This window comes from Epinephelus moara, chromosome 21 (assembly GCF_006386435.1).
Source record: "Epinephelus moara isolate mb chromosome 21, YSFRI_EMoa_1.0, whole genome shotgun sequence".
Lineage (NCBI taxonomy): Eukaryota > Metazoa > Chordata > Actinopteri > Perciformes > Serranidae > Epinephelus > Epinephelus moara.
Window position 1 is genome coordinate 12,848,986 of NC_065526.1, and position 13,742 is coordinate 12,862,727.

Below are 13,742 nucleotides of genomic sequence, written 5' to 3' on the forward strand. Positions count from 1 at the left end.
TCTTCTGCAGACCTTGGTTGTAACCAGTGGGTATTTGACTTCCTGTTGCCTTTCTATCATCTTGAACCAGTCTGGCCATTCTCCTCTGACCTCTGGCGCCAACAAGGCATTTTCACCCAGAGAACTGCTGCTCACTGGATATTTTCTCTTTGTTGGACCATCCTCTGTAAACCCTAGAGATGGTTGTGTGTGAAAATCCCAGTAAACACTCAGACCAGCCTGTCTGGCACCAACAACCATGCCAAGTTCAAAGTCACTTAAATTACCTTTCTTCCCCATTCTGATGCTCAGTTTGAACTTCAGCAGGTCGTTTTGACCATGTCTACATGACTAAATGTGTTGAGTTGCTGCCACGTGATTGGCTGATTAGCTATTATGAGCTATAACGAGCAGTCGAACAGGTGTACCTAATAAAGTGGCCTAATTAAGTGTATAGTGAATGGCTTCCCCTGCAGAGAATGTAGTCACACTCCCTCTGTGTGTGTTGTAATCCAAACTTCTCTGTTCTTTGTTGTGGTAGAAGGTCCAGCAATGCATGTAAGTTAGTGTCTGTGAGAACCTGTGTGTGCAACCCACCAGCTAGCTAATTGCTGCCTCTTTACATTGCACTCATATGAAGGTTAACACCGATATCAGGACAGCACCATCACGGGCAGTGTAGTGTCCATCCTCTGCCTCTCCCCAGTTAACATTGTTAGCTCTGTCGGCACAACACAATCTCATCCCTACTCGTCAGATTTTGATGCTTGGGCAGCCTTTTGTGTTGTATCTTGACAACACAGTTAACTTGGGGAAACAGAAATACTTGGTTAGGGTTAGAAAAAGATTGTGGCTGTCGTTGGTCACATCAGTCAACTGTAACTAACGACTGATGTGACAAAATAACTAAATGTTGACTTTTAGCCTCACAGGGGATATGAATGCTGGTCTCCTGGGTCAAAGTCCTGTGCTTGTTGGACCCTTCCACCTCCACTATCACCTGCCCTAAGCAGACTTTTGTGCTCTTTACAATATGTCTGTTGCTCCAAATGTCTAATACTGATGTGGATGTGTTTTGTGACGACCCCTCGGCTCCACTAGGTTAAGGCAGAGGGTCGTTGTTGACATCATGGGCCCCACAAGTGTGCTTCATGATATAAAGCTCAAAACCTTCCAGCAGACTTCCCTCTAGCACTGTTAGCCGCCAACTCAGCCACCTCCATGTTGAGAGCTGTGTGCAGACAACCTCTGAATCATAGATACATGCTGAATATCTAAAAGAACTTTCTTTCTTATTTATCTATCATTTTCTTCTTTTTTTTCCGATTCATCCAGAATTTTATTTCAATTACTGAGCAACATGCGTCAATTTCATTTCTGTTATTTCTGTTGTTATCTTCTTCTGTTCCTACATGTGTTACTATGTCCGTAATTCTCCTTGAGGGGGTATTGTGGAATAAACAGAAATCTAAAATCTTGCTTGCAGACAGATGAGCGCTCTCTAACTACAAATCTGACATCCTTTGCTGCATTTACTCTCCTTATTTTATGTGACAAAGTGAATAATGAATTCAACATTAGCTTAGTTGCCAGACCTTTTCGTGTGCAACATAAAGGAATGTTGTAACTTTGCCAGTAAAACTCTCTCCACATAAAACAACTCGTTCCTGTGTGTGCAGACAGCAGATCTGCAGAGGTAGGTGTGTAGGTGTGTGTTGTCCTCACCGTGTGCCTGGTCTCAGGAAGGAGCAGGTGCTGCCTCTGGTCCAGCCACAGTACGGGTCTCGGGAGGCTAGACAACTCCTACACACCAATGAAAATAAAAAGTTGAGAAATGCTGAGCGCTGACCTGATTCTCACAGCAGCAATTTCGAACATTTTAACAGGAATCTCTCCCTGGGAAAGAAAGAAAAAGTTACCTGTGAAACCTGGAGACAGTTGTTAGAGCAGGGAAGTTAGTTAGCTTATTGTCTATCCGGCTAACAAGGTAACTAGTTAGATAAAGTGGGCCATTAAAGGGACTGTTCACCCCAAAATCAAAAACACATATTTTTCCTCTTACCTGTAGTGCTATTTATTGACTGAAATTGTTTTGGTGTGAGTTGCAGAATGTTGGAGATATCAGCTGTAGAGATGTCTGCCTTCTCTTGAATATAATGGAACTAGATGGCACTTGGTTTGTGGTGCTCAAAGTGCCAAAAATACATTTGAAAAACTCATGCAGGAACTATATTCTTTCACGAAACGCCTGCCAACTTGCACAGAAGAAAGCGTGCATCGACTCATGGACAAGAGGATCATGCTCGTGACAGCCAATATTGGCGTCCTCCTCGGCTGAGCTGTAACGTTAGCTAGCTCAGTAGTGCCAGGTGAGCTAGCAGCAGTAGATGCAGGCTTCCTTCTGTGCAGTGATACAGTTGGAGGGCGTAGTTTGGTAGAAAGAAAATAGTTCCGTCATGCAACTGCTCACAACAAGGTCTGTGGATTATCTTGAGTTAGTGGGTCATGATCTCTGGAAAGAGACATTGCTGTTGAGTTTTTCAAATGAATGTTTTTGGCGCTTTGAGCACCACAAGTCGAGTGGCATCTAGTTCCATTATATTCAATAGAAGGCAGACATCTCTACGGCTGATATCGCCAACAATCGCCAACTCACACCAAAATAATCTTACTGATAAATAGCATTTTGGGGTGAACTGTCCTTTTAAAATCCTAAAAATTGAATCCCCGTATGAGCAGTCACAAACAAAATGCCTTCTTTGTATTCATAATGAATCATCTATCTTAATACAAACTTAGATGAAGATGATGTTGAAGCCTTGTGTGACAAGTTAAATAGTATCTCCCAGGATAAAATTCTCCCAAAATAAACAAACTAGCTGTAGTTTAACAAACACAGACGCCATCTATACCTTGCTGATTAAGACATCAGCAGAAGTGCATAGATTTTATTAGGACAACAGCACTAACAGGGAGTGAGAACACAGCGACAAAACAAAAGTTGGCCAGTGATTCGTCCCTTGGCCAGTGTCCACTACTACATTTAATCTGACCTAATTATCAGCCAAAGAAACACTGAGGGGATGAAAAATACTCTCCAAGGCAGAAACAGGTGACTGTGTGGCACTTACTTCATGCAGCGCGAGTGCAGGTGGCAGCGAGATGTGGGCACTCGGACCAGACAGGAGGGGAAGGCCAGCAGCAGAGTGTGACTGGTGCGGTCCAACGACAGAGACAGGAGCTGACGAGCCTGAGGAGAGTCCTCGGTACACCTGGAGACAGCGAGATGCAGAAGTGTGAAGACGGGGAGGCAGAGGGTAAGGAGCCGGCAGAGGAAGGTCAGTGTATGCTTTCTGGCCTCAAATCAAGTTGTGGCAGGGTCAAAGGCCTCATCTGTTAGTACTTCAAGCCAGACAGACCCCTGCCCTAACCCTCATATAAACAGTCACAACAGCAGCAGACTCTGCACACAGCCAGAGCTGTGCGGTGGGAGGAAATAAACTCTGCTGTGTTAGCTGCCAGTGGAGGAAGCCCCAATTTTCTTCCTTTCTTTCACAGTAATAAAAAAGACAATGATTAAATCCAAAAAAAAAGATTAGATGACATCAAATAGAGATAAAATGTTTAGATGATCAATCAATAAGTCAGTCGACAGGGACTTATTCCAATGATAGTCATTTTCCACGCTCAAACTTTGCATATTCTCTGGTTCCAGCCTCTCAAACGTGCACCTTTTATGCTTTTAAAACTAACAAGTTGAATAACAATTTTGGACATTATTGTGGACATTTTACAGTTTTTTGACAAGATGTTATCATATTAAGTGATTAATTGTCACATTAATTGATAAGAATGATTGTAAGTTCTAATTCTAACACCTAACTCTTTAAAGCTGTGGTAGGAAGTAGCATTTTGAGCATATTGCAATTAAAGTGGACAAAGAATATTTTGTTTTAAGGCTTGTGACGAAAGACTCTGGCCAATCACAGGTCATTTCAGAAAGAGGGCGTTCCTACTGGCTGTTCAACTGCGTGTGCATGTCCCTTCTTTGAAAGCCTGATTCAATGGCGAAATTTGTGAATTTGGCAACCAATGAAGCTCTTGCGAAAGTTTAGTCAGGAAGACAATACTTTTCTTGCTCAGGCTGTAAGTTTCTTCCTCATCCTGTCATTCACTCCTTGCACGTATGCTCACTCACTATCTCTAGGTGTCATTGTCTGGGTACGTCGATCAAGTCATCAGCTGATTCACAATAAACCAATCAATCAACAGCGACACCTTCTCTGTCAGCCTATCATCTTACTGCTCTTTATTTTAAACATGGCTCTTTCTCTGTCGTAGTTCTTTCTTGCTGCAGTCGTGCGCCCCCTCCACCTCCCCATCACCACCTAGCCTTTACGGATTCATCAGCCTCATCTGCCTCATCAGCCTCAGAGTCATCAGCCACCACCACCAGTGTCTGGACTCCGTGGGGGGATTTATCTTGCTGCCGCTCAGATGTCCCTCGACCCCAAAATATCTCCCTCTGGTGTCCAAGCGCCAAAGACTTAAAATATCTCCCTCTGGTGTCCAAGCGCCAAAGACTTCTGTTAAATCTTAATCAGCACAAATCATTGGTTAATCTGTACACTCATATTCTGTATTAAATATTATCTTTGCTTCATTCTTCTGTCTCTCCTCATTGAACTGTCTACACTGCAAAGCAACCCGTAAAAGACAGACGGACTTATCAAAGAGAGAGTTTAAAACAGAATCTGACAGTTAACGAAATAAAATATGCGTCAATATTAGTGAAGCGTTTAACCTCGCTCCCCTCCTCCTCTGTTAAATGGTATCTCCCAGCCATACTACGTCATCAAACCATGTGATGTTTGGTATTGCCGGATTCAGGAAGCTCTCGACTTTTCAAAAATAACATCGTTTTTCTGTTATTTCTTATGTATTTCGCACCAGAGCAGCCTAAACACACATAGTCCAAAATCGCGATGAGTGGTGACAAGTCATGTCATGCTGTTTTTTGACGGGAAAAGTTACAGGATTACTCGTGATATTATGTGGAGATGTTAGCGGGGACTTAGCTCATTTATAAAAGGTAAGAGTCTCACTCCTACCACTATTTTTGGCTGAGATACACCGTCTAGAAAGTAGGATTATAACTCACGTTTCATGTGGCTTTATTTGGTGATATTTTATGGTGTTTCTGTGTCATAAACAACATCAGCTATCATAATCATCTGATTTCAATCATTAAAATGTTTGAAGCTGGCTGAGTGTTGTTTGATCACTGATAGTACTGTTTTGAAGCCGAGTGACCGACTTGTCATTTGGAGCTCCGCCTGGATCTTTTCATGAAAAAAAACAAAACACTGTAGAATGGTCATACTTTGAGCAGTCTTCTTCAAATTTGAAACAGATGTTCATTGATAGTGTGCCTACAGCCCCATAGTGTCATTTACCTGCTCAGATGAAGCCACAGACAGTTATTCATCCCGAAAAACATTTTTTATTCTATTTTAGGCAAAATCTTCAATTTTTTACTGACTTCAGAGGCCCATTACTCTGTCTCTGTATCACTTAGAGTGTTTCTGACACTTTCACAAGAAACTTCAGGGAGTTTTTTTTCTGGCAAGACCTCATGCATGCATGTAGTCAGAGCGGTTCAGAAGCTACAGTCATTTTAATTTTTGGTATGTCATTTTAGGCGTTTTTGCTGCAAAATGGGGGTGGAGTTAAGCAATGGGGAGAAAACGCTGCTAGAGCCCTGAATCAAAGTGTGTCCTCCGCCTCACTCCCCACCACAGATCACCTCGCCGGGAGGAGAATGTGCAGCAGCTGCTCCAGAGACAGACCTCCATCAGCGGCTGCAGTAACCCAAATCAAGACAGTGCAAACCCCACCAGATCATCGCACGTTAGACCCAGTGCTGCAGCTGGCTACCAGCCAGATGTGACACCCGGCGCTTGGGGGTTTGTGCTGGCTGAATTGCAGCTGCTACAGCTACCAAGCGAAGGTGCGACTCCTGAGCTGCTGCCCACTTTCCTCCGTGGGAAGCCTTGCTTGCTAATTGTTGTCTCATTCCTGGTCTGATGAACAGAGAGCAGGAGCAGAGAGAATGTGCTGCATGCAGCTGTACAATAAAATAAGATTAAATAAATCAATGTATGGGAAACAGTGGGTGACTGTTTGAAGTGTATATATGCCTGTGGTCGTCTCGTGGGAGGGGCTTAGAACAGAGAAAGGAGAGCTGCAGGAGGGAGGTGTATATCCAAATTCTCATGTTCTTTTTTTCTCACCTTTTCCAGATTTCTGCCTACCCAGCTTTAACTATTTATAACTCATAGTGCTACACACAGTCAAATAAATAACTCAATAGTTTTTAACTCTAAGCTGCACTTCAGCAATGTTAAAATCAAATATTTAAAATGAGTGTAATTGGACACAGTTCTTGGCTGAGGTGTCACTGCTGCTCCAGGTCTCAAACAGAGGCAGGCAACATGAGACCTGACTTACTGTACCTGGAGCAACATGTCAAAATGTATAATTTAATGCAGATCAGGGACAAATATGTCTCGACTCCTACTCACTTCTCTGGGTTGAATCCTTCCACCTCCTCCAGAAACACGCTGCTGTGGGAGACAGAATCTCCGCTGGGAACCATTAGGAACTTGAGGATGGTTCCTCGAGTCGAGCCCAGGAACAAGACTGTACGATTCTTGTGGGGACCAGCTTCTGTGTCCACCACCATGGCTGTCAGCTGGTACCTGTGGATAGATAGTGGAAACATGTTTTCCTTCATCCTTCCTTCAAGCTATGATACATATTCTCAGATTTCATGGGTGCCATCAAACGTCCGAGTCAGTACCGTCCCATCGTCTTGACCACCCAGGGTCTGTGCCCCAGCAGCGGAACGGTCTCGTCCATCAGTGGGTGGGTCTTCACAAAGTTCAGCACCTCATCTGGCAGCGTGGTAGAGGAGCTAAATCTGGATCCCTGCACTGCACATCCTCCTGGTCTGCAGGCAGAGACAGAAAAGTGAGAGTTGAAGAGTAGATGGGAACGAGAGCGATTGAAGTCCAGAGAGAGCAAGAAGAAAAGAGCCGGAGGAGTTCTTTTTGCGGCTGCTGGAGGCTGTATTAGAATATTTGCTGAATAGTAGTGAAGTTGCTGCATGATTGACAGCTGGAGTTTATAACAAGGGAGCGAGTACAGTAGACTGTATATGTGAGACAGATGCTCAGTAAAGCAGCACTGCAGTATTTTGCCCACGATCGGCTCTCATACACTTTGCATAACAATACCTCGGTTTAGGCACCGCTTCGTCCGGCACAGGAGTCCAAATAGACTCGGGGGATTTCTGCTCTTTAAAGCGGCCCTCAAAGACATGAGCGAGCTGCTGCATGTCAAACACACACACTGCAGAGCCGGGGATGCTGCCACAGGAAAACAAAAATAAGACAGCAGTGAGAAAAACAGTGTTTGTGTTTGTTTGTTTGTGTACACAGTGTGTGCGTTTCCCTACCTGTTTGGCGGTGTGGAGAAGAGACCCAGGATGACGTCCCGTCCCTGCATGTGGATGATGTTGCTTGTGGCGTGCAGGAGGTTGAAGTAAAAGTGTGAATCTCCCGGGACGGAGCAGTTGAGCCGAGCCTTTAGAAATGTGGTCCACTGTTTCTCGAGCACTCGCTGAGAACCGCCCAGGTCTGCCTTACACACGCGAGCCACACGGGACACCATCACCTGGAACATAAAACAAGTGAGGCTCAGTATAATGGAGGGATAATAATAATAATAATAATAATAACAATAATAATAATAACTGTATTTGGTATGGCACCTTTCATAGAAACAAAAGTGCCTCACAAAAGCAGAAGAAGATGAAGAAAAGCACACAACAATAAAAACACAGACCAGACATAGAAACACACATATAATATACAAAACACAGACATTAACAAATATAATACACATAAAAACACAGCAACAGAGGACGCCAAAAGTAAGTAACAGGAACAGGCAAAAGAGATCTGAGGGCAAGAGCTCATTTTGATGTAAAGAAAGAAAGAAACAAACAAACAAAAAGACAGAAAGAATGAGAGACAGAAAATGAAGAAATAAATAAATAATAAAGAAAGATAAAAAGAAGGAATGAGAGAGAATATCAGAAAGAACAACAGAAAAATTGAAAGAAAATAAATAAATAAATGAATAAATAAAAAAGAAAGAAAGATAAAAAGAAAGACAAAATGAATGAATGAAAAAACAAGATAAGAAAAATTAAATAAATAAATAAATAAAGAACGAAAGAAAGTAGGAAAGAAAGAACGAAAGATAAAAAGAAAGAAAGAAAGTAAATAGATAATAAATAATAAAAGATAAAAAGAAGGAATGAGAGAAAAATTGAAAGAAAATAAATAAATGAATAAAAAGAAAGGAGAGAATGAAAGAACAAAAGAAATAATGAAAGACAGACAGACTGCAAAGACAGAAAGAAAGAAAGAAAGAAAGAAAGAAAGAAAGAATTAAGAATGCAGACAGAAAGATGGAAACAACAAAAGAAGGAAAAGGAGAGAATGAAATAAAGAATGAAAAAAGACGTAAAGAAAAAAGACAGAAAGAATTCAGAAAGAAAGAAAGAAAGAAAGAAAGAAAGAAAGAAAGAAAAGAAAAGACAGCACCTTCTCCAGATGATGAAACTCCATGGCCATCTCTCTGAAGAAGAAATAGATGTGAGGTCCCCACTCCATGGAGCTCACAAAGTACGGCTCTGAAACACAATAACAGGAAACACAGTCAGACAAACACTCTCACACACTTACACACACACACACACACACACACACACACACACACTCACACACACACACTCTCTATCACACATACAGATCAGCAGAGCCGTGCTGCTGCTGGGGGCCACACGTAGCGCTCCACAGTCCCTGACATGGAGCTGTAATAACAGTCCCATCAACATGGACCGCTGCTGTCCACGGGCCTCGCTCATCAAGTATTCATGTCCTGTTTAATTTATCATCATGGACAAGAGGATGCACATTATTTATCATTTATTCATCCAGCACTGTTGCAGCGTTGACCTGCCCCGGCTTGTTTTCTTCCTCCGTGGAAAACAACTGTTCAGTCGAAGGCTTGTTAAAACCCTGAACCTGTAGAGTCCAACTAACCTCAATACATCACTCTGCCTGAGTGCATTGCTCTTATAATGAATCTATTAAGGGTCCAGTGTGGAGGATTCAGGGGGATATAATGGAATAAAATACAAGAAGTGTGTTTTCTTTAGTGTATAATGTGGTTGGGTTTAGGCAACAAAAACACGTGGTTAGGTTCGGTTTGGCTTTATAATCTTACAGGATGCGAACACTGCTCTCCAGGGTGCAAACTGGTATTTGTCTGTGTTTGTTGAGACCCATCCGCCAAACGTGACCGGCCGCATATCATGCAGACGTTAAAGGACAGCTTTTTCATCATTTTCTTCCGCCACAAGTCGTTGTCCAAGCACCGGATTTCGACAACTTCGGAGTGAGACCGAGTTGCTACATGAGGAGCAGGTCCTCGACCATTAAGTCCGCCAAGTTTCTACAGCAGCTCAGAACAGACAAACCAAACACTGGCTTCACATAGGACCATTCCTGCTTTCACGTTTTTCCATTAACCACCAAAATACACTTTCAAAATACACTTCCGTTATTACAGGGAGTTTACATTTACATACAGTCTCTTTCAAAATAAAAGCACTATGTTGGTACACCACCACAAATTGATGTTTTTTTCCTTCAACAACAAAAGCACGTGGTTAGGTTTAGGAAAAAAGAGCAGGGTTTGGCTTTATCTTATGGGACATGAACACCCCTCTCCTGGGTGAATGTGGGTAATTGTTGGACCCATCGTTCACCACTCCCGCCTACCCATCTCTGACTTTCGTCACCTTAACTTTCATTCATGTCCCACTGCGTTTCCCCCTGACGCTGCCAAGTGCCATTAAACTATAACAGCAACCGGCCGCGTATCATGCCGACTTCAAAGGACAGCTTTTTCATCAGTGTCTGCCGCCACAAGTCACTGCCCAGGCGCCGGATTTCGACGACTTCTGAGTGAGACCGGGTTGCTACATACAGAGCGGGTCCTCGATTGATCCATTTCTCCGTTACAGTAGCCCAAAACAGACAATCGAAACACTGGCTTTACTTTTTAATGAGAATGAAGCTTTTTGGTTGCTTTTTTTGTGTTGCGATGCACCTCATGTTTCTGCACTCTAAGCGTCTGGTGTTTTTGCTGGAGTGCTCTGAACTCCTTCAGTTGAAAAAGTTTCAACTCAAAGCGGAAAAACGCCCCAAGTCATCTCTTTTATTGTCATCTTTTTTCCCATTGTCCAATCAGATGAGCAGTTGCTGGATACCCAGAGCTATACGGCCCTACGATAGACAGCAGGTTGTCAAACTGTCTGAGTCATCCTAAAATATGCCTGGAAACAGCCATCATGGAGGCAAAGCTCCTGGACCAACTGGTGGTACTCCCCGTGATCGATCCACCCTCTTCTTTAGGGTCTCATGTACCCACACAGATCTCCGTTTCCCTGTGACCAACAAACTGTTTACTGACAGCCTCTCACCCTCAACCTGTGAAACACTCTCTTTGTGATCAGGGCTTTATTCAGTATTTTTACTGGTTTAAATCACTGGGTCATTTTGTTTTGGGGAGGACGAGACCTCTGTGGATAATTTGGCTCACGGTAAAAACCTCTTAAACATGTTGATCTTAAGTTACCAGAAAGAAACGTTAAGCCCACATTAGCATGTGCTAGGTTAGGGCACTGTCTGTGACGTGCCAAATCGTGTCAGGGAAGCACTGATTTGTAACATGAAACTGTTTTTACCAGTTTAAATCACCAGTCTGGGGAGAAATAGACCTCTGTGGATAATTCAGCTCCTGGTTAAAACCTCCTCCTCAGCGCTAGAAACCACTACATCCCCCTACATCCAACACACTGCGTCTTTAAATACAGGCCTACTCATGTTTGGTTTCACTGCTTATTATTTAGCTCCAGCACCTCATAAAAACACCGCCACAGCCATTTAATTTTCTTTTGGTAAACTACTGAAGATAATGGTGATGGTTTCTGTTATTTGCTTCCTGAAGGTCTGTTGAAGGCGTCTGACTCACGAGAGTCATTTCACTGCGCGTGTTTCTAAAAGTACCTCTGAACCATTTGGAGTCGTGTTTGACTGTGCGGAGGGCGGGGCTGTCTCCGAGACTGCGATAGATCACTGCGTCGATGGCCAGGAAGTCTGTCACAGTACCAGTAAAGAGACTACCGTCTGAGAGCAAGAGAGATGCACACAGAGAGGAGACGAGGAGATTAAGAAGAAGAAGAAGAAGAGAGGGAAGATACAGATGGAGAGATAGCACAAGGTCAGGGAGATTAAAACCAAACAAGCAATGCAGCGAGAGGTCTGACTATAAATCATTTGTAAAGGTAAACACAAGGGCACAGATGTTTCAGTGTCTGGAGCTGAAAACTGCGTCTGATGTCTGCGAGAAGCCCTGAATTCTTCATCTGTGGTGTGCACACTGAAGATACTACCTGCAAATAAAGCCACATTGGCATGCCGTGGATCATATGGACACCGTGCCATCCCGCTGACAGACTCTCCCACCATTTCTAGAGTGTCTCTCTGCAAAAGGAAAATAATTACATAGATAAATAAACTGGCAAGCACACAGAGAATGGCCAGCTGACAGATAGATGGATACTAACAGTGTAGTTGGCACACAGCGGGTTGAAGGCGTTTGTTCCACATACAAACAGGCCACCATGCTGGCTGAGCAGAACCTTGATGAAATTACGGCACTCTCCCTATAGAGAAAAACACACAAAGAAACAATTAAAGAGGAGAAGAAAATATCCAGGAACAGGGCGACAGGTTTGAACCCAAAGCTAAGCTCAAAACTACCAGTCGGAGAAAGAAGGCTGTAAGTGTTAAGTATGAAAAACGCAGCTTAAAACAATCCTTGGAGGAAATAACACCCTCAAGCGCGCTCCATCTGGAGGAACAATAGGACGCAGACTTTATAGCTGTCTTCAAAGTGGAGGCTGCTGATTGAGCTGAGATTTAAAGCTGCTGCCAGCGAATCTGAAACTTGATGACACCGGTCAGCCCCTCGGCCCCTTTGTGATAGTGTTTTACAAAAGTGCCTGATGACATAATTTTGCAAAGATGGGAAAAATAATTGATGGAACTTGGGTAAAAGATACCGTAGAGACCAGCAGTCATAAATAACTCCTTTCCTCGCTCCACACCACTCCACCAAAGCAGGTATGTCTGCATGGCTGCCCATCAGTGTGGACTTAAAATGACAGTCAGGCAGAAACTTGGGTCTCTTGTGACTGGTTAGGGAAATTGAGTCCTCTCCTGCGAAAATTAGTTAAGCCCAGCGAGATCAAGAATTTGTGACGGGATGAGTTGAAACAGGCAACTTCTGCTGGGTCACACCAATGCAACTAGATGAGATGGTGTATCATCTCTATGCAACAACTCTCTGTATTTCCGCTCTGATTTCCAGCTTTTTGGGCTTCAGATGGACTGTGTTCATAAAAATACGCCATGTTTGGGGCATAAGCACATACAGCGAGCCACCGTCTGACACCAACACGCCGTGAGGGCTCGTCAGGGATGGAGCACCTGTCATCTGCGGTCATTTTGACTTGACCAGTGGACTTCACTACAAGCCGATTGACTGTAGAAACAGGTGACATGCTTTATGTTCTAAAACCAGCTGCCGGCGATTTGACGAGCTGAGTTGCAGGTGACACCATCTGTGTGCTAAGCTAAGTTACAGATTCACTGAGTATCAATCTTCTTTTCTATATTCAGTTAAGAAAGCAAATACTCTTCATCCCCATAACATCTCAAACTATTCCTTTAATCACTCCCACCTGTGCTTCCCTGCTGTGACATATCAATAAGTGAGCTCTATAAAAATTACTCTCATAGTGTCACAAGAAGAACATTATTTACCAATACAATATCAGGAGGAAAATTACACGTTTAAAAAGGCAAAACCACTTTGCTTGCTCAGCTCAGTCTCATTCAAACTAAAATACACTTACTAACACTGATTAGCCTGCAGTTCAAACACACACACTGGAATACCATTAGTTGATAAGCATGTATTCTTGCCATGCAAAGAGCACTGTTTGGTTGGCCTTTGGCAAACAATAATATAATGTGTAAATACAGCTGCTTCCACTCTTTAAGATAAGCTAACCAGCCGCTGGTTCTGGCTTCATACTGACTGCACATTAATTACCAAAATGCAGATAAACTACCTACCTAATAAAAAACAAGATAATAATATGTGCTAATTTTCTTTCAGTAACTTGCTGTACATGTGTTATAATAATCATATAAATTAATAATCAATAAAAAAAGCATTACAAATTAACTTGTTCAGGGGAATAAACAAAATAATATATGACACTGTAAAATAATGGTGAAATGAGCAATTTAACTTTCTAATTAAACTAGGGATGCACTGGGCCAATAATGATACCAATGTTTAAAATAACATTTTGTCATTAGCCGATAGCGATGTTTTTATATTAGTGTTTCTTTAGTTTTTTGTTGTTATTTATTCTTTTGTTCCAGGGAAACACAGAAATCTACACTATAAAAAAATAAATGAAGTCCTTCATTACACCTTTGAATGAGCACAAATTTAATTAAATTTTAAAAGCCTTTTTACTATATGAT

At 42.6% G+C, this 13,742-nt stretch overlaps 1 protein-coding gene across 1 annotated transcript in view; it reads right to left on the reverse strand.

Annotated features, from left to right (window-relative positions):
• The window catches only part of LOC126383095 (semaphorin-6B-like), a 44,631-nt gene that overhangs the window by 3,923 nt on the left and 26,966 nt on the right, over positions 1 to 13,742 (reverse strand). The window contains exons 6-15 of the mRNA XM_050033525.1: positions 11,747 to 11,845; positions 11,573 to 11,663; positions 11,187 to 11,306; positions 8,655 to 8,743; positions 7,499 to 7,716; positions 7,278 to 7,409; positions 6,842 to 6,991; positions 6,564 to 6,740; positions 3,111 to 3,251; positions 1,705 to 1,782 (exon numbers count right to left, since the gene is read on the reverse strand). Of these exons, the coding sequence (XP_049889482.1) occupies positions 1,705 to 1,782; positions 3,111 to 3,251; positions 6,564 to 6,740; positions 6,842 to 6,991; positions 7,278 to 7,409; positions 7,499 to 7,716; positions 8,655 to 8,743; positions 11,187 to 11,306; positions 11,573 to 11,663; positions 11,747 to 11,845 (1,295 nt within the window). The remainder of the gene's footprint in view (positions 1 to 1,704; positions 1,783 to 3,110; positions 3,252 to 6,563; positions 6,741 to 6,841; positions 6,992 to 7,277; positions 7,410 to 7,498; positions 7,717 to 8,654; positions 8,744 to 11,186; positions 11,307 to 11,572; positions 11,664 to 11,746; positions 11,846 to 13,742) is intronic.